At 52.1% G+C, this 23,433-nt stretch overlaps 1 protein-coding gene across 2 annotated transcripts in view; it reads right to left on the reverse strand.

The window, feature by feature from the left end:
* The window catches only part of FAM107A (family with sequence similarity 107 member A), a 57,439-nt gene extending 36,526 nt beyond the window's left edge, over nt 1-20,913 (reverse strand). For both annotated transcript variants that reach the window (XM_045832327.1, XM_045832323.1), the window contains exon 1: nt 20,309-20,913. Coding sequence is in view for 1 of the 2 variants with exons in the window: in XM_045832323.1 (XP_045688279.1) it covers nt 20,309-20,332 (24 nt within the window). In the remaining variant the exon portion in view is untranslated. The remainder of the gene's footprint in view (nt 1-20,308) is intronic.
* Nucleotides 20,914-23,433: the final 2,520 nt, after the last annotated feature.

Consider the following 23,433-nt stretch of genomic DNA (forward strand, 5'->3'; position numbering starts at 1 on the left):
CCTCTTGTTTTGTCAAGTGTTATGTTACTTTTGGACTTTTGGTGGGAGGGCTGGTCTAGCACCATCATGGATGTGTATGTGTGTATATATATATATATATATATATATATACATACACACATGGATATATATATATATATATATATATATATATATATATATATCAGTCTTGGAATGCTTGCAAGGACACTGTAAAAAAAACTTAATATCCTCATTGAACAAGTGAGGAAACCGAGGTTTAGAGGGAGCAGGAGCCTGCCCAAATGACAAAGTGATAGAGTTAAAAACTGATTTGCTGGACTTTGGAGCCTCTGTTTGCTCCTGTACTGCCCTTACCTGCAGTGGATAAGTTAAAATCCAAACTGAATTTCACTGTCACCATCATGAAAATAGCTGTGTTTTGAGAGCCAATTTGCATATTTTCCTATATTCCATCTCTCACTGTGCACCTTATTCCGGTCTGGGTGGCCATCTCCCTGCATGCAATTACAGTCATCTCCTATGAAGCTTTCACTATATGCTTTCTAGAAGACTTCTGCTGTCTTGCTGTCTTGCTCCATTGCCTTCAGAGGCTCCCTGTGAGCCACAGCGGCATTCCCCAATGTGCAGAATTGAGAACTTCACCTTAGGGAACACTGTAGCCCTCAGCTTTCCTTCTGGAGGTTCACAGCTAAAAGGGTGAATATACAGAGACTCTGCATGAAGGAAACCTGGTTAGCTGGGCTTAACCCAGTCTGTTGGCCTTGAAATCCTTGGCTCACCTAACACCTATTACAGTCTTGTGGAACATGCTGGAAAACATTGGACAACACAATGAAGATTAGTCTTTTCTGTCTGCACTGCAGTCCTTCTACATTTCAACCTACTCTCAATTCATTTCCCATGGCTTCTTGTCCTAAGCCACCTTTCCTTCACACCAGTTTCTCTCTCCAACCTTCACACCTTCTAGCTGTAGGAATGGTAAAAGCCTGTAACTGATGGGAGTTTTCATGAGGGGACTGGCCCAGGAATGGGCTTAACCAGAGGAAAGTGGAGCCTGAGGAAGAGAGGGACTAGGTCTTGAAGAATTCATTTAAGGCCCTGGATCTAGCCTTGCCTGAAGCTATCATTCCTAGACTTCAAGCTATAAGAGCTGATATATTATCTTTTCTTCCCCCTTAATTCAGGGCTCTGATACCAAAAGAACACTTGGCTGGTACATCTTCCCAACCTTCTGGTAAGTTTTCGGAGATTGAGATCTCTGTCCTGCCCATTTCTGTTCCCCCTGGCCCAGGATATGACCGGATGTTTGCAAGGTAAAGTAAATTTGCATTTGCTAGCTCTGTGTTTTCTCCTGTGGGGTGGGGTGAGGAAGCTGGTGGAAAATGAGAAGCTGGCTTTGGTGAGAGGGGCATGCAATACCCTGAAATACCCCTACATCCCCTGGGTGGGGCCCCTCCCTCAGAGTGTTGGTGGGATGACTTGATTCTAACAACAGACTATGGCAAAGGTGATGGCTTGTCACTCCAATAATTCTGTAGTATATGTTTCTGTGTGTGTGTGTGTGCGTGTGAGAGAGAGAGAGAGAGAGAGAGAGAGAGAGATTCTTCTTGCTGACTGATGATGTGGGCATCCATGCTGAGAAGTCCACACAACTGGAACTACTGGCAGCCTCTAGAACTGCAGGCGGCCTCTAGGACCTAGGACCCAACACCTAGCAAATATCTGGGACCTTCTTTCCTGTAACCACAGGAAACGAATTCTGCAGACAACCTGAAGGAGCTCCGAAGCAGGTTCTTCCCCAGCTGAGCCTCCAGATGAAAACACAGCCTGACCAGCCCACTGTGAGACAGAGCAGAGGCCACAGCTAGGCCAGCCCATGGGAATTGTGATCAAAGTGTGTTGTCTGAAGCTATTGATACTGTGGCAATTTTTAAAAAAGATTTTATTTATTTGTAGAGAGAGGGAAAGGAAGGGAAAAAAAGAGGGAGAGAAATATTGATCGGTTGCCTCTCACATGCATCCCAACTGGGACCAGCCTGCAAAGCAGGCATGTGCCCTGGCCAGGTCCAGCTGGTACCTCTAGCTTTGGGGGACAAAGCCCAAGCCACTGAGCCATGCCCATCAGGGTGATACTGGGATAATTGTTATACTACAATAGGAAAACAGGGCAATGAGCTGGGGAGAGGGAGGGACCTGGGTCTGATTTCTGACTTGCTTACCAGCTGTGTGACCTTATGTGAGTCACAGCACCTCTCTGAGCCCTGTTTTCTCATCCACAGTCAGATGCAGACTTGAGAGAATCAGAGCCAGTGAATGGGGAGCACCTAGCGTGTGGCCTGCACCAGAGCAGGTGCTCACTAAATAGTAGTAGTTCAGAGTTATCATGACTTTAAATTTCTTCATGTTTCTAAGTGTTAAAAACCAATCATGGACTACTTTGGTAAATAGAAAAAATAATTTTGTGTAACATTAGTAAGGGGAGATTTGGCTTATCTCGAGCCCAGAGCTAGTCAGCAGTAGAACCAGAGGGCAGCCTGAGAATCCTGTGTGGGGCTCTTCCCAGAATAGCCCCTCCCTCATACCTGAAATAGCAGCAGCAGCAGCAACCCTAAGATCCAGGCCACTCACCTGTTCCAAACCTGCAAGGTGGTATAATTATCCCCATTTTACAGAAGAAGACACTGAGGCTCGGAGAGTGAGACACTTGCCCAAAGTCCCATATTGGACGTGTGTCAGAGCTGGGATTTGCCTCCTGTACCTGGAAGGAGCCAACTATTCCATGGCATTCAAACCTGGCCCGGATTCCCCCTCCTCAGACCCCAAGGAGGTGGCACGGGGGACACCTGGGTTTTCTGGAACAGGACAAAAGCAAGGAAATCAGCAGCAAGGCCTGGCCCTAGATCCCATTACATCAGGGGAGATCGCATTTCCCCGGTTCTGGCGCCATGAGCAGGGCAGAGAAGTGGGCAGGCAGCCACTTCCCTAGTTATTCAAGTAGAAAATTACAGGTGCCCAAAATAGCCTGGGCATTCTTTTATTTATGAATAAGCAGCGAGTCCGTGGAGCTGGAGTTGGGGGGGTCACATGTATTTCTTTCCACTGGCCACTTTCCTGGATCTGTAGGGATCACTCTCCCAGGGGAGGGGGTCAGGAGATGGGGGAGCTAGCAGGGGTGGGGTGGGGGTGTTCTCAGGGCATGGTGGTGGGAAAAGAGACAATGGCCCAAAATAAGGCCCCACCACGCAGGAGCTGCATTTGGTCCCAATCTTAAGGCCTAAGTTCGCAGGGGGATGGGGGATGAGATGGAAGACTTGGGTCTGTCCCAGCCACCCCCTTCTTGTCATGTGACCTTGGGCAAATGGCTTCACCCCTCTGGGACTTCACTGTAAAATGAGGCGAGTCTCAAACTCACAGGAGAGTTTATTTTCTTTGGGGCACAGTATTATCATAGTTGGCTGGCAGAGCCCGACACCTGAGTCACTGTGCTCTAAAAGCAGAACCCTCACTCCAAGTTGGTCAACAAACCCTCACTGAGCACTGCCCGGGGCCCCAGGCCCTGGGCCCCAACACCCCCACATCCTCCTCCTGTTTCTCCGGCCTTCTGGTGACAAGTCCCAACCCTGAGTTCCCACTCGGAGCCACTGGAAGGGTCCTGAGGAGGGAAAGTCATCTTCCAGGTCCCAGACATGGGAGTGGAGCTGAAGCTGGGGCCTGGAGTCTCCTGGTGGGAACATCTCTGACCTTGCCCTTCAGCAGGCCTCGTGCACAGATGGGCTGGCCTGGGTCCGCCTTGTTGACCCCTGTCTCTCTTCCCCGCAGGGTCAGGGTGGGAAGCTGCCGCCCTTTCCCACTACCAGGACTAAGAAAGTGCTTAGATTTGGGGTCTGGCACAGTGTGCAGTCACTACATCTTAGCTGCAGATCGACTATTACATCATTATTATTCCGAGTTGGAAGCTAGACAGCCTGAGGCCGTTTCCTTTTGGAGATGCTGATTTGCAATGAGGTTGAAGAGACAGCAGGGAATCGCTTGCAGGATGGAAATAACATTGCTAATGGCAGCCAGCCACTTCCCTTTACCAGGTACAATAGTGGCCAGTTGCTGTGCTGAATCATCTCACTTGCTGCTTATAGCTGCCAAGCTAAATGGGTCTCATTGGTTCCCATTCACAGATGAGCAAACTGAGGCTCAGAGATGTTAAACAAATCTCCCGAGGCCACACAGCTGGTAGGTGGCAAACAGGGACTTTATTCCAAGTTTGTCCCATGCAGGATCTTTCACCCATAGGCTCAGCCTGTCGGGATGAGGAGGGCCTGGGTCCCTGCCCCTGGGGAGCCCACTGGTGTCAGAAGCCAAAATTTGGAACTTTTCCCAAGTTCCCTGGTGTTGCTGAGTGGTGGAGGGAGGATGCTGTGGATCCTGGCGTTGGACTGCCTTGGCCTGTACTCTGATACCTCCCAGCTCTGTCACCGCCAAAGTTCTCCAAGGCTCAGTTTCCCCTCCGGAGAAGGGGGATAAAAGTGTTGCTGAGAGGGTGAAATTAGGTAACGTAAGGCCTCTAGTGTAGGTATGGGGCATAGGAAGTGCTTAATAAATCCAGCTGTTAATGGCTTTACCACTAATATTCCCAGAGGATGTACTGAATTTCCAAGGGCCACCTTCCTTTCCACCTCTGTGATGGGCAGAGAGGGGCTGGTTTAGCTCAGGGAAATTCTGGCCTCCCCTAGTACTTGCACTTGGCTGCTTTGAGCCAGATAATGCTGCCCTTGGCCTGGGCTGCTGCAGACATGAGCCCCACTGTGAAATGAAGCTACAGGGCAGAGGGATCCTGCCCCAAAGCCCCCAGCATCTGCTCCATCCACTCTACTCCCCCATCCTGGTCTGGGACCAGCAGTTTTGACAGCTGACCTTGTACTTGCAGAGATGGTGCTGTTCTCAGGAGGTGTATTTAGTGGAGAGTCAGCAGGACCAGCCAGGTCAGTGTGACGTTTGCCCACCCTGGATGGCTCCTTCAATCAGGCAGCACTTGCATGTGGGCAGGCCCCTGAGGGAAGCCCAGCCCAGGGCCCTGATGACCTGATGGGGAGCAGCAGGGGCCCTGCTGCTTCAGGGCTTGCTTCGCAGCCTCTGGGATCCCCGAGCACTGTCCCGGTGGCATTTCTGATTCCTGGGCTCACCACTGACCTCCTGCTATGTGACCTTGGACAAGGCACCTAACCTCTCTGAGCTGTTTTCCATTTGTGAAACCGGGATACGAGTGGCACTGGCTTCCTGGAGTTGTGAGATGGTGCATGAAAAGTACTCTGATGTTGCCAGGCACATAATAATTATTAGTCAAGTAGGAAATTATTATTTCCTTGAAATGAAGTTGCTTGAAGCCCTGTGGTCTGAGTAGCCAAAATGCTCTGGATGAGAATGAAGACAGAGGAGACAAGTCACCCTCTGCAGGTTGTTTTCTGCAGCCGTGGTTCCCGATTAGGAAAACGAGCTCCGTAAGGATCTGACACGGCTGTGTTCTCTCCTCTCGGAAAGTCTGCACGCCTCAAGTGCACACAGCGTTTTGTCCCCACCTCCAGAGAAACCCGTCTGAGAGCCTGAACGTGGACTTTATCCCAAAGAAAGGACAAAGGACGTCACCAAAATATATCTACTGAGATGTGAGAGAACAAGAAAACAACCTAAATGCCCCCACATCCGGCACTGGCCAAGCAAATTGTGGCCTGTCTGGGTTAGGGGAACACTACAGGTCTTCGAGAAGCCGCCGACGGGAGAGGATGCGCGGGCTCTGTCGTGGAGTGTGGAGAGGAAGTCCTTACAAGGTCTCCGGTACAGTGGGGATGTGGGTGGCGGAGGTCCGGAGGGTTTCGCACCACAAGTTAGGTGCGGTTATACTGGGCAGAAGGCCGGTGGGTGATTTTATTTCTCTTCTGATCAGTATTTTCTGATTTTTCTACAAAAATGTATTATTTGAGTAACAAAGAATAAAATTTTAAAAAATGACAGGAGCAAAGTTTGATTTTTTAAATGATAAAAATGGAGTATTGTGGCAAGTTTGGAAAATAAAGAGGAAAAACCCAAAACATCTGTAATTCCTTCCCCTCACGCCTGTCATCACCCACCCTAATGCATTGTTCCAAGTCAGGTTTGTTTTGGTTGCATAGCAGCTGTGCGGACTCTGCTCTCTCAGAGGGAGCGAATCTGAGTGACCCTCCGCTCTGGCTCTTCGGCAGTGGGTGGAGTTCAGGGCCTGTTTCTATTGCTCTCCCCCATTCCCTTATCACCCCTCCATTCCTGGGCTTCGCGTATGGTCCCACTGGAAGGACACATAGTCTCTTTTGGTTGGCAGCTCTGGATCACCAGCCATGACTATCCTTGAACTCCAGCCCAAGGAAGCGACTAATTCTTTGGCCGGATAAAATAACAACAGAAATAGTAGCTGTTTGTTGAGCTCTTACTATGTGCCAAGTATTGTGTTTAATAGGTTCTGTTTTTAACCCATTTCACAGGTGAGGAAGCTGAGGCCAACAGAGGTCAAGGAGGTGGCCAACGTCACAAGCTAGCAAGTAGGGAAGCCAGGAGTCAAACCACAGTTCTCCTGACTTCACAGCCCAGGCTTCTAATGCTGTGCTAGAACTGACTCCAGCTGCCGGCCTCGGGCCTCCCGAGGCCAAGCTCCCCGTGCCAAGCTCCCTAGCCTGGATCTGCAGGCTCCACCAACCTCTGGCCCCTGCTCTCCTCAATCCTACAGTACTCACCCCTGCCCTGGCCCTGTCTGGCCTCTGCCTCCTGCTCTGAGTTGCCTGCAGTCCCCCGAGTGGTGGCAAGGCCTCTCTGCCCACCGCCTGGAGGGCTGTTGCCCTCTTCTTGGCCTGGCCCCCTCCTCTAGGGCTCTGCTTAGAGAGCACCTTCTCTGGGAAGCCTTTCCTGATGCCCCCTCCCTAGGGTTGGGTATCCTAGGGCTATTACCACCCTATGTAGGTTGAACTTGGAGGTGGCCCTCCAAGAAACACAGAAACACATTCTGGTTTTTTTATTTGTCTGGGATTTTCCTTTAATCATGTTGGAGATACACTGTGAAGTGTCTGATACAGATTCTTTGTCCCTCTCCAGTCCCTTCTCTGTCCCTCTCCAGTCATCCTAAGATGCTCAGCCTTTCATGGCTACCTTGCCCTGGGATGGTGGAGCCGTTGCTGGGCAGAGGGCAGAAGGCAGGAAGCTTCAGTTCTTATGGCCAGTCTGAGGTCTTCATGTCACATGTGCCCAGACAGCCTTTTGGCTCAACTCCTACCAACACCATAACTTCCTCAGCCCGTGGCTCTCGGAGAGGCAGGTCGGGGCTCTGCAGCCTGGAGGCTCCTGGCCATGCGCAGAGCAGGGAGGGCCAGAGGAGTGGCTGCAGATGGGGCCAGTGACGTCACCCGGGGTCCCTCCCTTTCTCCAGTGTTCACCTGGCTGAACCTGGCTGAGACATCCCTGGAAAAACTGCCACTCGAACTTTCCATGGACTCTGGCCTGACTCTGGAATGGCAGGGTTCCGAGGAGAGGGAGCCTGTGGCCGTGTCAGCCCTGAGCCCCTGAGTTGCTTGGCCCAGACTAGACTCACAGAGAGGAGGTGTCGGGAACACATGGGCAAAAAGTGGTTGCAGGACCACCAGGTCCTAGATGGGTCCTGGGGCTGCCCGGGACTTTTTTTGTGTGAGCGTTTTGCGTGGGTTGGCCTGTAATTTACTTTCCCTTCACTGTCCTTGTCTAATTTTGATGTCAAAGTTATTTTATTATAAAATGAGGTGGGAAGTGTGCTCTCATTTTTATTATCTAGGAGACTTTTTATAAAACCAAGTTGATGAATTCCTTTAAAGTTTAATAGAATTCACCTGTAAAACTGATGGTCTAATGGTTTCTTTGTGGAAAGATGAACTCATGATTGAATTTCTTTAAATGTTATTAACTATTCAGGTTTTCTATTCTCCTTAAGCCAATTTTGTTCAACAGTGTTTTCTAGATGTTTCCAGAAAGTTTAAATTTTTACAGGCATAAAGTCAGACACATGATTCTCTACTATCTTTGTAAAAGAGCCAACTTTTGGCCGTATTGATTTTCATTATTATACATTTGTTTTCTGCTTCTTTAGTTTCTGCTCTTATTTTTTATTTTTTCCTTATTTTGTGTTCTTTGGATTGATTCTGTTGTTCTTTTCTTTTACCAACTTCTTAACTTTGCTATTTAGCTCATTAAATCTCTGACACATTTTCTATTTGCATTTAAAGCTATAAACTTTTCCTTAAATATCATTTTAGGAAATATTATTTCCTTAAACATGCATCCCACACAGTTTGATATATAATATTTTTCTTGATATCTTCTTTGGTCAATTTACAAGTGGTTTGTGTCTTCCAAACACATTCTGGTTTTTTTATTTGTCTGGGATTTTCCTTTAATCATGTTGGAGATACACTGTGAAGTGTCTGATACAGATTCTTTGCCACCTGGATGTATTTTGTAACCTAGAATGTGAAGCATTTGTAAACACTCCATGAGTGCTCGAGAAAAATTTATAGGCTTCCAAGTATATCTTTTAAATCAAGTCTGCTGTTTTTTAAAAAGAAAGCAAAACCATAAAGAGATGTCAGTTTGCATCTACGAGCTTCACAAAGGTGAAGATGCTTGACAAATGAAAATGTTGGTAAGAAGGTGGGCCAGTTGCACGCCCCGCTGCTGGGAGGTGACTTGTTACTGCCAGTCCAGCTTTATCTAGCAGAGAGGCGCAGGATGGTAGAAAATGCCACCCTGAAGTATGCTACTTTGGCTGAAAGATTAGTTTGAGCTAGACACTTCGAAAACAGTAGGTATAAGAAGGGTGCTCTGAGCTTCCCTTTTGAGAAGGGCCCTGAACTCCCCTGTAAAAGATACCTTCCTTGAGCCAGGAGCAAAGAAACATTCTTATCACCAGATACAGGGACTTGGGGCCGAGAGAAAGCTGTGTCAACAGACCTTGTTAAAACAACTCTTATCTTCCTTTAGTTTCTCCATATATTTCAGTTATTTCTCCTCAGTGGCTATTCTTTGTTCAAGCCAGTATGTAAGCTACTGGGGCCTATCCACTTGTGGGGTGTTCGTCCTCCCATGGGGCCCCCCACGCACAGGCAGGAATCTGTGAGCTTTTCTCCGGTGAATATGTCTGGGGTCAACATAACCCTCAGGCCCAGTGGAGGCCCTGAGGGTAGAGTAAAGCTGTGCGTCCCCGTCAGGTGAGAAAGTATGTGCGCGCAGACTCAGCAGTCCTGCTTCTGGATCCATGTGTGAGACACACACGGACACGCCGCGACACGCACAAGAAAGGCCACAGCAACGCTCCCAGGAGGGTGAGGTTCTGGGACCATGAAGGTCTGTGAGGAAGGGCACCTTTTTCCCAGTTCCCATGAGTCAGTCACTCATTGTGGCCTGTGCTGTCTGTCCTGAGCAGAGTAACTGACAAGCGTTCCTGGTGCTGGGCTGTCCTCTGTGCCACAGGCCTGGGGCAGCCTTTGGCTGAGAAGTGGGTGTTCAGGAAGTATCTGTGGAATGAAGCAGTGAGGCCCCTGAGTGGTAGCTGTGGGCTCACTCATGCCTGTCACATATCAGACCTGTGCTAGGCGCCGAGCCTCCAGAGTGAGTGATAGGCAAGGACCCTGTCCTCATGGAGCTGGATGCTAGTTGGGAAAGCTGGATATGAAACAGTTAAGGAAATAACCAAAGAAGGCAATTTCAGATGGTGTTTAAGTTCTGAGAAGCAGCTCCCAGATCTGGGCCCGAGTTGGGGTTACTTTAGCTGAAGGGGTCACGAAGGCCTCTCTCTGAGCTGAGACCTGAAGGAGCCAGTCTTGGGAAGAGACAAGGGAGAGTCCACCAGGTGGACTTTCGCTACATCCAAATTTGCCACAAACATCTGCCGCATTGTGTACCCCAAATGACCCCAAAGTGTGTCCAAGAGCGCAGGTGCATCAGGAAAAAACCCTGGGTGGTCCCTCAAAACGGCATCACCGCCCAGTTTCTGGCTGAGTTCTGCAGGTTCTGGGTGTGATGTCCCTTGTGGGACATCCCAGGCCTCATCCTGTGTTTCCTTGGGACCAAGATGTCACCAAGACCAAGCCAGGCTCTCCCTGCTTCCCTGGAGAGGCCTCGCTGTTTTTGGCCTCCTCTTAGATTTTTAGATCACAAAAGAAAAGTCCCAGCTCCTCGCCCTCTCTCTCCACCCCAGGCCCTGAGATCTGATCTCTCACTTAAACAAAGCCTCTCGTTCATGTCAGCTTAGGAGACACAATGTTCTGAAAGCAGATCCCTGGGGCCCAGTGAGGGAGTGTTTTTTTTGGGGGGTTTCTGCCTTCTCAAAAGCTGGCTTTTGATTTGGCCCCTCCTGCCCCACCTCCAAGCCCTTTCACGATGGGAATTAAATTCTTCTGAACTTTAGGGCCCTTCTTCAGCGCTGCTCCTGCTGCTCCCGGTGGGACTGAAGCCACCCAGGCTGGTAACTCTACCCACCCAGGTGGGGATTTGTTCTGGCTTGAGATGCACAGTTTCATCCTGACATTTGAAAAACAAGGCAATGACAACGTGGGCTGTAGAGCCAGATGTACGCGAGTTCAAGTCCCAGTGTGGTACTTGCTGACTGTGCTCTTGAACAGTGAACTCAACCTGAGTCTGGTTTTTTACATTGGTGAATGGGGAAGTCGTACATTTGTGGCTGGGTTTGTGAGGAGGTTTCTGAGGGAGTTCAGTTATTGGAAAGCATTCTTGTTTTTATCTTTGGGAAGCACCCATTTTCCAGATGAGAAGGTTGGAGGCCTGAGAGGTGTTGTGACTGCTTGGGCATCTGAACCGTTTGGGCAGTTTCAGTCCCTGTTGTGTGTATAGGCCAAGGCTGGGCCGTGCCGTGTGGGGTCTCTGCAAGGCCTGGCTGGGGAATCTGAACTCAGTGATCTCATCCGACCCCATGATGGCCGTGAAATGAGGAGAGCCACCCATGCCAGGCCACTGAGAGGGGCTAATGACACTGCATGCTTGGAGTCCTGGCCCTACATCCTTTGGGGGTGAGGTTCCCTTTTCCCCAACTCATTTACCCCTAAACTAGTGGGTAGCGCAGCTACCACACCTGACGGGGGTGGAGACCCGGAGCCTTGAGAGCAAGATGGTCTTGCCCAGGGTCACTCAGGACCTCTGAGGCAAAGACTTTTTCATGTTAGTGAGTGGAGAAGACTGGACTAAGAGGCGGTGCATGAGGCAAGGTGAAAGAATGAAAAAAATGTCCTTCTCTCTGCCATCCAGGAAAGGGGAGGTTTGCCCCTGGGGCCTGAGGAGGGGGTACAGGCAGCCATCTTGGCTCCTTCCCCCCTTTTCCTGCCTGGAGGCCTTGAAACACCTGGGAGTGGAAAAGCAGCCAGGTGGGCATCCGAAGGCCAGGTGGGGGAGCACAGGCTTGGGGTTTCCCCATTCTGCTCTTAGGAGACCTTCTCTATGTGCCTTTCTCCGTGCCAGTCTCTCTTTTTCTCTCACCTCTATTTTGAATAATTGAGCAAAAGAAAGTAGAGAAGAAAAAGTTCTTCCTGATCAAAGAGTCTGAGGCAGATGCACAGCTGGGTTTATGGGAGGAAGGAGCTGTGGCAGGGAAAGGGGCAGGGTCAATGAGGGAGTGGGGAGTGGAGGCCGCACTTGAACCCACCCCATGGCAGACCCACCCTGAACCAGGAATCAGGGGGCACCACGAGGCTCGGGAAGAGGGGTGGGCAAACCGTGAGGCTCTCTCAGTTCCTGGGAGGTGCCCCTCAGACCTTTGAGATGCTGTCGTGCCCCCAAGCTGCTCCCCGCCTCCTGACCTGTTCACCCTTCTTCATTCTTCAGATCACAGCGTGCATATCCAGGAGCTTCCCTGATCGTTCCTCTCCCTGTGAGGTCCCATCCTGCTCTGGGGCCTCTGTGTTTCCCTCATCAGAGCACCTGGCACCTGCCCTGTCATCACCCATGACTGCTTTCTGTACTGCTGGCCGTGCACCCCGAGGACAGGACCTGGGTGCTGTTACTGGTTGGTCCCAGTGACGGGACCCTGGGACCCAGAAGGTGCACAGTCTGCACTTGTGGAATGAGTGATGAACTATCAGTGAGGATTTTGCATTTGGCCAGGAGGTCGTGCAGGTGAGATTTGTGTGTGTGGGCGGGGGGGCGGGGGGCGGTCAGCTGGTGGAAGCAGAGTGGGAAGTGTGGGAATTTGCATCAAAACCTTAAGGCTAATGGAAGACAAGGAGGGGACATGTGGGAGAAAGGACATCCTTTGCCCCAGCCTGAGGTTCTGTGGATCCTTTCGTGAGCTTGGTCTTCAACCCCAGCCTTGAGTTACTTCCAGGGGATGCAGCCTCCCTCTCTCTTTCTTTTTCTTCCTGAATTTATTGAGCACCTATTAAATGATAAGTACCAGGGACACAATGGTGAGCTAAAAATCAAATGTGGTGTCTTTCCTCATGGATAAATCACAAAATTAAATATGAAATTACAACTGTGGTCAGAGTGGTGGAGACATTTGAAATTATAGTGGGATTTGCCCTCACCTGGGGAATTTGGAGGAGCGCTGGGATCCCTGAGGGAACCTTCTAATCTCTAATCTCTAACTTCTAACTTCCCTGACCCCTTCCTTCCCTGCTACCCCTGATAAGCCTCCAGGTTTAGTAAAAGCTGAGGCCTGGTTATGCAAATGCAGCTCTGAGACTGGCTTGGCCCTCTCCTCTTATCTAAGCCCCTCAGCCTGCACAGATATTTGAGATCCACTCAGGGAAGGCTTCCTAGAAGAGTCTGCTGAGCTGGCCTCTGTCTCTCTTTTCTTCCTTTGATTTATTTCCCTCCCAAGCAGGGCTTCCAGCCATAAGGATGGAGAGAAAAAGTGCAAATCTCAGAAGAGAGGATTGCAATGATGTCATTGTATCCTTACAGAGTGCCATCCCTTCCTCTTGGCAGGGCCAACCAGCACTGGGCACAAGGCTCCACTGGGGGAGGGTGCCCTGGATTTCCTCCCCTGCTCACCCGTCCATTCATCGCCTTGTGCAGTGCCCAGCTGGTCCATCTGTTCAAGGCAGCCCTGGGCATTCAACTCCTGAACTGAGCTTGGGGAAGCCAAGGGCAGAAGAGAAGGGAAGCTCTACTGGGTGGCCTTGGGGGGGCAGGAAAACTGCCTTTTTCCTACTTCCAAAGGCCACTTTGCCTGCCTTCAAATGCCCCTTTCATCTGCAGCCAGTACACCCCCTGCAACTCTCCAACCCCACCCTCTGCCCCTGGGCTTCACCAGGGAAGAAATGTCAACTCCAACTTTTCCGGGTTTCTGGCCAGGCCCTTCTGAGGGTGGGGTGAGTGAGGTGGGGAGGACAGTTCACAGTGGAGGGAAAGACAGTTTGCTTACCAATTTGCTCAGGCTGGGGAGGATTTTGCATTTGGCCAGGAGGTTGTGCAGGTGAGGTGAGGTGAGGTTAGGTGAGGTGTGTGTGTGTGTGTGTGCGCGCGCGCGTGGTCGGCTGGTGGAAGCAGAGTGGGAAGTGTGGGAATTTGGGTCAAAACCTTAAGGCTATTGGAAGGCAAGGAGGGGACATGTGGGAGAAAGGACATCCTTTGCCGCAGCGTGCTCATGGGCTTCCCAGTCCACGGGTGAACCGATGGAGTAAAAGGACAGCCTGGGACCAAGTGACCACTCCGGGGCTGGACAGCCATGCTCACCGTGCCAGCGGCGTGCTTGTGCCCAGTCCCTGAAGCCCAGGAATGCGGCCCTCCACACACGGCGTCCCCTGGCCGCACTGACGACCCAGGCTGGCTTTCCGGGCAGGTGACCTGTGTGGTCTCAACTGCACTCAGAAAGATCCTGTGCTCGGACTGATCCTCTGTTTTCACTGCCTTGCAAGTCACAGTAATTTTTGAATAGGGGCTCACATTTTTGCTTCACACTGGGTCCTGCCAAGAACAAAGTGATGAGGTCAGTGCCTTGAACTCCATCTCTGGGCTCCAGCTGAAAGGTCTGGAAAGGTGCCCACCCCTTCCAAAAATTAACTGGAGTTTGTCAAATTTGCTGTGGTCAGGAGGGGCAGTGGGAATCATTTAATTCAACCCTGTAGTCCACATGTGGGGAAACAGAGACCCAGAGAGAAAGGAATGTGTTCAAGGTGCTCCAGGCACTTCCTCACTTAAGCTCACACTGTGATGCCAGCTTCTGGGCTCTTTCCACCTCCGCAAGACAGATGAGAAAGTGAGGCTTGGACATCACCCAGTCAGTGGACGCCAGAGCCTCACCTGGATGCTGTCTCGCCTTCCCCCACCTACGTGCTTTCCAAGCAACTGTGAGCCTGACGCACTGGTCTCGGTTTCCTCCTCTGTGCCATGGTGGAGGGAGGACTTGAGGTAAGGAGGCAGTGTGCTTGGCCAGAGTGAGGGCCACCTGGCTGGGCAGATGTCAGGAGTCCTCGGCCCTGCCACATCCTTGCAGGTGAGCACTGAGCCTCAGTGTCCTGGTCCATGAAATGGGGATAAGAACAGTAGCCTCCTCATGGGGCATTTGTGAGGATGATATGAGAGAAGCAGGTGGAGTGTCCCACCCAGTGTCAGGTGGGGCACAGGCCTCAGGACCTGCGTGGAGGCCCAGAGTGGGCATGAGGGCAGAGGAGCTGGCCCATGAGTGCCGTCCACCCGCCCAGGGATATGGGCGTGGCAGCCACTGCCCTGTTGGAGCTGGCTGGAGGGACAGCATGTGAAGGCCCTGAGCACCTCGGCGGTCAAGCGAGGGAGGGGGGACTCAGTAGCTGATATCCCTCCTCCTTCTCTTCTTCCCTCACACCTTGTGATGGAGTAGCTGTCGGGTGTGCGGTCAGAACTCAGTACACAGCTGGTTCAAGAACATTTACAAGAGAAGGTGGGTGGTGCTGGGCCTGAAACTCAGAGGCTGGCTGGATTGCGGTAGGAGTTTGGAGGGCAGCTGGAGGGCACCTGGTGTGAGTGCAGGCTGGGAGGCTGGAGTGACTCGGGGGGACAGGGTTCAGTGAGGAGCCTGAGCTCTGCTTTTGCTGGGGATGAGGAGAGGGCGTCCTCTCCCTCGCTCCCCACGGGCCCCTGACAGCATTCTCCTCTTGTCTCCAAGCCTCCCAGTCCGGGCCCTCTGGGAATCCAGCTGTGGACTCCCCATGGTGCTGAGGAGGAGGTGCTTGGTTCCAGTTCCCCTCAGAGAAGCAGTTTGAGGCAGTGGGCAGAGTGGAGGCCATGGTGTGGCAAGGACAGGGAGAGCCTCCTAACGAGGTCCTCATGCCCCCCTGAACTGGGTGCCGGCCCCAGGAGCCATCCCTCCTCTGCCGGGATCCTAACTGGGGCGCTGGCGGGGCCGAGCCTCACTGGGCTGCCTTCTGGGCCCTGTAGGAACAAACACACCCTTCCAGGCCATTTCCCCAATTTGGCTGCATCGCCCATGTCTTTTCCCATTTGTTTCATCCAAAGAGACTTTCTTTAACGAAGCTGAATGCACAGTGATGAACATCTTCACAAACATCAACCGTCAGGACACAGGATTTGTTTAGGGAAGTAAAAAACCTGGATAGTGTTGAATCTGGTGAAATGTTTTAGAGAATGCTAAGTGCCCAAGCCTTTAAGGGTTACTCTGTGGATTTGGGGGCACAGCCAGCCCCTCTCTGCTGGAGTGCTGCCTGCAGCTTCTAGAGCTACAATAACAACTTCACTCACCATTCCCCGAGTAGCTGCTGTTTGCCGGGCACCTCACCTCATCCCATTGTGGAAGGTGAACTCATTATCCCATTTGACAGATGAGAAGACTAAGGCTCAGAGAGGTTAACCAAATTGCCCCAGTAGGGGACCCAGATGGGATTTGAATACTGGTCTGCCTGTTCAAGGGCCCACTTTTGTGAGACTCACACTGAAGTCTGTTGGCTAGGAGGTCAGGCTCCTTAAACCGTCTGCTCTAAAACTTGACTCCACCACTTTCTAGCTGGCTGGCTCTGAGACTCTTGATTAATCTTTCCATGCCTCAGATTGTTTGGGCAATATAAGTACCCACTTCTAAGAGCTGTTGGAAGATTCAATCAGAGAATTAGTGCAAAAGCTGCAATGCACATGAGCTATTACCAGTAATACGTATCTTTTAGTAGCAGGATATCATTTAGTATCTGTTTTTAGCATCAGCCTTTGTAAGGATGGAATGGAGACCATGGCCGGGGGTGCTGACCTTGTGTAGGAAGAGCCTTCGGAAGCTCCTGGGCCCGTCCCCTTCTTGGGAAAGAGACATTGGCTGCTGATTGGGGGCTGGGGACAGAGTGCCCAGACCTGTGGTCTCTGTGACTGTGCAGCTGGTGACTGTGCCCACAGGAGTTGCTTTTTCTAGACACACTGCTGCCCAAGGAGCTGTGGCCTCACCATGTGAGGCAAGGGCTGAAAACAGGACATGTTGCCTGCACTGCGCTCGCCACTCCAGTATCAACATACGGCCACTGGTCAATGTTTGCAGCTTCTAGAATATTCCAAACAGAGACATTGTCTCCATGTACTGAGAACACCTTCATTTGATTCTTACAAAAATTCTGATAGTGCCAGGGTAACAACTTTGCAGATTAAAAAATGCCGAGTCCAAGGGAAGTTCTCAAGGATGAGTACAATGTCTTTGTTCCCTGTTCTGACTTCTGCACTCCTTGTGCCCCACCCGTGAACTTTCAAGTTCTTTCCATTCTCTCTGTTCACACTGCAGTCACAGACGCTGTCCTCCCTTCCTCAGGGGCAGGGGGGTGCAGGCATTATGATTAAATGCCCAGCATCCACCCTACCCCTCCCATTGCGCACTAGCCCTGCCACAGGGAAACTGATCTCCAGCTTCACGGGGGCTCTGGTCACACAGTCCCATTCTCATCCCTTGCCAGCGACAGGTTCAGGATTCCAGTCAAAACCAGTGTCTTAGGGGACAAGTCAGGAGTGATAGCATGACCTAATTTGAGCCAATGAAATTCAAGAGAACCTTAGCTGGGGGCTTCTGGGAAAAGTCCTGGAGACATTATTGAGCCACTGAACTTCCATTTAGGGAACCCAATACATTTCCTTATTGTTTAAACTAGCTGGACCTGGGGTTTCCATTCTTTGTAGCCGACAACATCCTGAATGAGACATCCAAGTTATGGGATTTCCACAGTTATCTACTTCCTGGAGTCCTCACACCCAGTCCCTACGATGCAGCTAGAGATGCCCCTAATATCAGAGCAGTGACACCCATCTCCACTGTCACTATTGTTATTTGTTTGCATTCAGTTGCTCCAACCAACAGGGAAGGCGGTGAGGGCAGGGACCATGCCCTTCCACCCTCAGCCCAGCTCCCAGCACTGGGCAGCAAGTACCCAGTGAGCCTTTTCTGTGGGAGGCTGGTGCAGGAGCAGGTGAGGATTCTGTGGACAGTAATGTACCAGGAGAGTGCCTTAGTGGGCAGGAGTCATCTCCAAGAAGCAGCTCGGTCCTGCCCTTCAAGGTGCTGGGGAAGGGGAATCACGGCCTTCTTGTGGGTTCTGTACTTTGTCTTGGAGATGCCAGGCATTGTGGAGATGCCCTGGCCCTGGCTGCATGGCCCTGGGCAGGTCCTTCCCTTCTCTGGGCCTCAGTCTTCCCAGCCGTATAGTGGGGAGAGGATTGGACCCTGTCACCAAGGATTTTCCAAAGCTTTTATTTTATGGCTATGACTAAGCTGTGACTGTGGGAATGGGTCTGAGGATGTACAGTGACCCTCATGGGACAAGCTAGTGGGAGAATAAATGATCGGATGCCGGGTATTCTGTTCCATGAGGCCAGGCCCGTCACAGACATCACTAAGGGGCCAGCGGGCTGTTGCCTCCAGAAATCGAGAGAGAGAAAGATGGGACTGTGGGGGGTGGGGCCGGCTTACAGGCGGGGGATGGTGAGGGGGCCCAGCCTGGACGTGCTCAGGGCCCTGCCCCAGGCTGGCTCCACCACTGACCAGCCGGAGGAAGCCACGTTTGCTGGGCCTCGGCTTTTTCACCTGACATTGGGGGCGATATCAATGCCCTCGTGACTCAAAGGAGCAGTTGTGAGCTCAGAAGAGGGTGCAGGTGTGAGAGGATCAAATTCAGGGAAAGGCGACATTGGCTGAGCGCCCGTTTTGTCCCAGGAATGATGTCATTTAGGTCTTACACCTCTCTGGGAAGGATCTTGAGCTTACTGAGGCAGAATCTGAGGTTCAGCCACTTGCCCAGAGTTGAGGAGGACGTGGAGGACCTGACTCGGGGCCAGTCTGCCTCCAAGCCCACGTCCTCAGCCTCGGTGCCCCGCTGCCTTCTCCCTGGAGGGCTTTTCCCTGAAGGCGGGGGAGGGGACTGGGCCCAGGACAGGCATGGCTTTCAAATGGGGGGCTGGTTCTGACAGACCGGTGGGGGGAGACTTGAGATACTGTGTTGAGAAGGATTCTGAGGCTGTCTAGATTTGTGGGAAAGGGTGCAGGGATTGATTTGTGATGTCTGCCACAGGCGAGGGAAGTGGGAGAGGCAGGACAGGAGACACATTTTGCTATTCCTGGGTTAGACCTTGTTAGGGTCTCTTCTAGGCCTAGGAAGCTGGTCTCCGAGGTGACTCCCCACATTCATGTTCAGCAGAGACAGGATCTAGAGACTGAGCTCATTCTCCCCTGGGAAAGGGAGGAGCAGGAAGGGTGGACTGGCTGGGGCCAAGGCAGCTCTGGGATTTCCTTGGGCCTGGGTCAGATACTCTACCTGACCTGACTGCAGGGGACCCACCCTGGCCCCTGTAGGCAGGAGTGAGCTTTGTGAGGGGCAGCAACAGCTCCTGGATGAAAAGCATTTAGGAAAATGAAGTTGGGGGCCACTGAGGGGGCAGGGGCTGACACCAGCACTAGGAGGCTCCCCGGGGTTATCTGGCCGACCACCCTCATTTTGCTAATGAGGAAACTGAGCTCCAGGGAACTTCCTTCATGGGGTTCATGATGTGTTTTACTTTAAGTTTAAAAAATGTGGGATATGCTGGGTTCGCGGAAAGTTTGGATTCAAGAAGAATGGGGCCAAAAGTCCACCCTTCTCCCCCTTCCCATGAGCCATTCCCTAGCTTTAATGCACTAGATCGTCATGGGTTGTTTGGAGGTTAGAGCCCCTGTTTATTGGGGCCTCTGGGTACCACTCCACTTTACAGACTGAGAGCTGAGATCCAGAGGGGTCCTGGGCAGCCTGCCCACACTGCGGGGGTCACACACCTGGCCCCATGTGGACTGTGAGCATGTACTAGAATCCATGGAGAGCTGGGGAATAACCTCAGATTCCCAGGGGATCTGATCCAGGAGGTCTGGGTGGGCCTTGAAAATGTGATTTTTTTTTTTAATTCCCACCAGAAGACATATATATTAATCTCAGAGAGAGAGGAGCGGGGGATGGAGGGGAGGTAGAGAGAGGGACATGGATGTGAGAGAGAAACATCGATCGGTTGCCTCTCTTATGCGCCCTGACTGGGGATCAAACCCGCAACGTTTTTGGTGCACGAGACGACACCCCACCCGACGGAGCCACTGGGCCAGGGAGAGAAGGTGACCTTTCACGCAGCCCCTCCCACGCACCGTCTCTACTGCTGGCGCAGAGTGCCCACAGACCACGTTCTCAGGAACCAGCACTGGCTGTGCCTTCTACAAACCCCCAGCTGACAGCCCAGGTTTAGAAAGTTCTGGATAATAATGTTAAAGGCATTCTGATAATAACAGAGTATAGTTTACACTTAGCCCACTATGTGCCAGCCATTATTTTAAATACTTAACATATTTTAATTCATTCAATTCTCACTACAAGCCTCTGAGATAGTAAGTACTATCGTTCCCGTTTTACAGATGAGGAAATGAGTTACGGAAAGCTTCAACAACTTGCCCACAAGCCCGATAACTGGTAACAACCGGTTAGCCAACTTAATTACAATGACCCTTATTTCTCATGTTGCTCCTGTGTCCACCTGCACCGACAACCCCTGCACACGGGGAGGCGGCCAGGGAGCCTGTGTGCAGGGAAGCAGAGAGCCGCGGATGTAAGGTTGGGCTGCTGAGAGGTCAGGCAGCCCCCAGGTCTGTTCCAGAGACAGAAAGATCAGCCACTGGCTTTGCCCAGAGCCCCAGCCAGGTTTCTAGATGCAAATCTTGGCGGTGAGCTCAGGGAGGGAGACTGGAGGGCAGTGCCTGGCTGAGTTGCCTAGGCGCTGGCGGGTGTGGGTGTGAGGGCTCCCACCCAGCGGAGCCAGTCTCCCTTTCCATGTCCAGGGCCCCACCAGGACCCTCTGGGGCTCCTACCTTCTTCCCCTGGGTGGCTCCCATGGCACGGAGTGGGCACCAGGCCTGGGCGGGCCTTGGGGGCCAGGCTGGGGGTCCTCCCTGCTGGTGTTGGCCTCAGGAGCTGGGGCCAGAGGGGTTCCCTGGGTCAAGACCCCCAGTCCTCTTGCAGCTCATTCTCCTCAGGCACAAAGGCGGCTTTCACAGCTGCTCCCAAGCCTGGAGCTCCTCAGACAGGCTTAGGGTGATCGGTCTTGACAGCAGGGTTTGATGTCCCTAGATGGCCCACACACCCTCCAGGAGTTTCTGTGGCAGTCACCTTCTAGACCTCTGCCTCACTCTCCAGAAGGGAAACCGAGGCAGCTGGGATTGGGAAGAAGCAAAGCAGTCCTTTCACTGTGCAGTCAGCAGGCAGCTCAGGCACAGCAGTGACATTTGGCCGGCCCAGTGGGGAAGGACTTGGCCTTCTTGCTGGGCTGGGCACCGCTCAGCAGATGGGGCCCAGAGAGCAGAGGCTGCATGGGGCGGCCAGGACACGGAGCTGGGGGGTGCGTGGGGATGCAAACCTCAGGTTGGAGAGGCCATTAATAAGAGGTCTCTGAAGATATTCGTGGCCTGTGGCCCAGGCTGCCCTAGAGCAGGGACTCTGGCAGCAGAAAACTCCATTCAAGGGGCAGTGGGCTGGGCGGGAGGGCTGGGGGGTGGGCGGCTCTGAACTCAGGCCAGGAAAATGTCTGGAGGCCAGATTCCAGGCCGGGGGCCAAGTTCTCAAAGTACCCCCTGGTAGTCCCCTCCTCCTCACTGGAGCCAGCCCTTTCCTTCTCTTTGTTGCCAACATGGGGCAAGATTAAGGCTGGAATCTCATTGGCTGCTGCTCTGTTTCTCACAGTTGTGAGAAAAAGTTGTGGATATGGAGAACGTTGATTCCGAGGTCCTGAGCAATTTTCAAATGTCTTCAGAAGCCTTCAGGAGGTAGAGGGGGAAGTGGAGGGGAAGGAGGCAAAGGAGGAAGTGGGGGAGAGGGAGGAGGAGAACAGTTCTAGGGCAAGTGTTTCTGAAAAGCCTGTAGTGATGGAGATCCACTGGGATTCCAGTCCTTACTTTGGAGGCTATGTGACTTAGTGATGTGACTTTGGACACATCACTTGACCTCTCTGAGCTTCATTTTCCTCACGTGTGAAAGGGAGTAACAGTGGCCACCTACCCCACAGGCTGTCAGGATAAAGTGAGGTGCTGCATGTAGGACTCTGCACAGAGCATCTTTGGACAACAGCAGTTCTTCATAGAAGTTAGGTGCTGCTGTTACAATGCTGTTAATAACAGGGATGGTAAATCTGCTGCCCATTGGCAAGTCCACTCCCAAGAACTGGGTGGGACCCAGAAGCCTGGCCAGTCTTGCCTTTCTGTCTTGGGCTGCCACCTATTGGCAAGGACTGGACTTACAGTTGCTGCAAAGAGTTTGCCATGACTGAGGGAACAGATGGATACACTCCCCTCTTCGCCAGCCCGGTCCTCCCTTCTGGGGAGAGAGGAAAGAAAGAGTGTTGACCAGAAGAGGGTAGGGAAATACGGGCCCCCACTTCTGAGGCCATGAGTAGCTTGCAGAGGTTCCTGAATCCTTGCCCACCCAATGATGAGAAAGTCAGTCCCCAAGTCTTGTTCATTTTACTTCCTGAATGTCGCTAGGACTGGCCCCCCTTTCCCACCCCTGTGCCATCTCCTGGTCCCTGCCATCACCCTCTCTCCCTGGTTGAGGCCAGCCTCCTCACTCATCTCCCCACCTCTGTTGATTTCTTCACCCAGCAGCCAAGAGGAATTTTGTTAAAACTGCAAATCTGATCATGCCGCTGCCCAGCTTAAATCTCTCAGGGTGTCCTCGTGGACCCTGGACAAAGTCCAAGCCCCTTTGCCCAGCCCACAAGGCCTTTCAGGTCTCACTCCTGGGCACTCAGCCCTTCTCTCCTGCCCTCTGCCCTTCCAGGCCTTGTTCATGCTGTTCCCTTGCCCGGGACACTCCTCCTTCCCCTCCTCGCCTGGCGAACTCCTATGCATCCCCAAGGCTTCCTCCAGGACGCCTTTCTTGATTCTGCAGTCCTTCCCCCAACAAATGCTTACCAAGCCACGTTGTCTCTTGACTGGTGCCCCACCCTGTCCCCCAGACTATGGGCCAGGGCTGTGCCTGGTTTTCTTCACCACAGTGCCTCCAGTGCCTCCCTAGGTGCTGACATGTCACAAGCGAGTAACAACTGTAGAGGGAGGAAACTGGCTCTTGGTGGTAATAAACTCAGTGATATAGACCACTCTCTACCGTCTGTCTGCAGCCGTTTCTTGGACTCTGACCTGCTCCACCCTGAGCTGAGCTGGGGGCCCCTATAGTGCCCTGGAAATGATGTTGAGTCTGACAGATGTTGGCCACCCTGCAACGCCCATCCCAGGGGGCCCAGGGTGGCTGCCTCTAAAATGTTGTCTCCTGGGTGGCTTTTGGTGGTACAGCTGATTGTCTGTTGGGTTTTTCCATAACCATATTTGGAGGCTGATCCACTGAGCCCCGCCCCAGTGTGGGGTAGGATGGGCGTGCACAGCCCGCAGTCTCAGCCTCGAGTTCCTCAGCGAACGGCAGAAGTGGCCTCTCCCACAGGCTCCACAGCAAGTGCAGCGTCCTCGCTCTGCACTTTTCCTCATCGAGAACTGACCTTTTAATGACAACAATTCCTGCAGACCAGTGGTCTTGTCTCCTAGTCCAGACACCCGTTCAGTCCCATCCAGGGGCTGTGCCCACTGCCTCATCCCACTGACATTTTCTCAGTTGTCTGTAAAGCATTGTGCAGTGCAGCTCCCAGAAAAGTACTGTGTGTCTTCTCTTCCAACCAGGTGGCCACCTATGTGCTTATAAAATAATGGCCACTGAAACCAAGGGTCCCTGTGACTTCAATTAAATTTAGCTTTAAATCCCAGCTCTAGAAATCATCTGTCTGTCTATCTATCTATCTATCTATCTATCTATCTATCTATCCACCCATCCATTTAATCTTTCAGAGACCTGGCCTTTTCCCTCCATAATCAGCAACCCCCAAGGCAGCAGAAGACAGGAGACCAGCCTCGACTAAAGGTCACAGGGTCTGGACCCCTGGCAGGCTAAAGATAAC

The sequence above is a fragment of the Phyllostomus hastatus genome, unplaced genomic scaffold (assembly GCF_019186645.2).
Source record: "Phyllostomus hastatus isolate PE091 unplaced genomic scaffold, TTU_PhHast_1.1 phas_contig_16, whole genome shotgun sequence".
NCBI classification, from domain to species: Eukaryota; Metazoa; Chordata; class Mammalia; order Chiroptera; family Phyllostomidae; genus Phyllostomus; species Phyllostomus hastatus.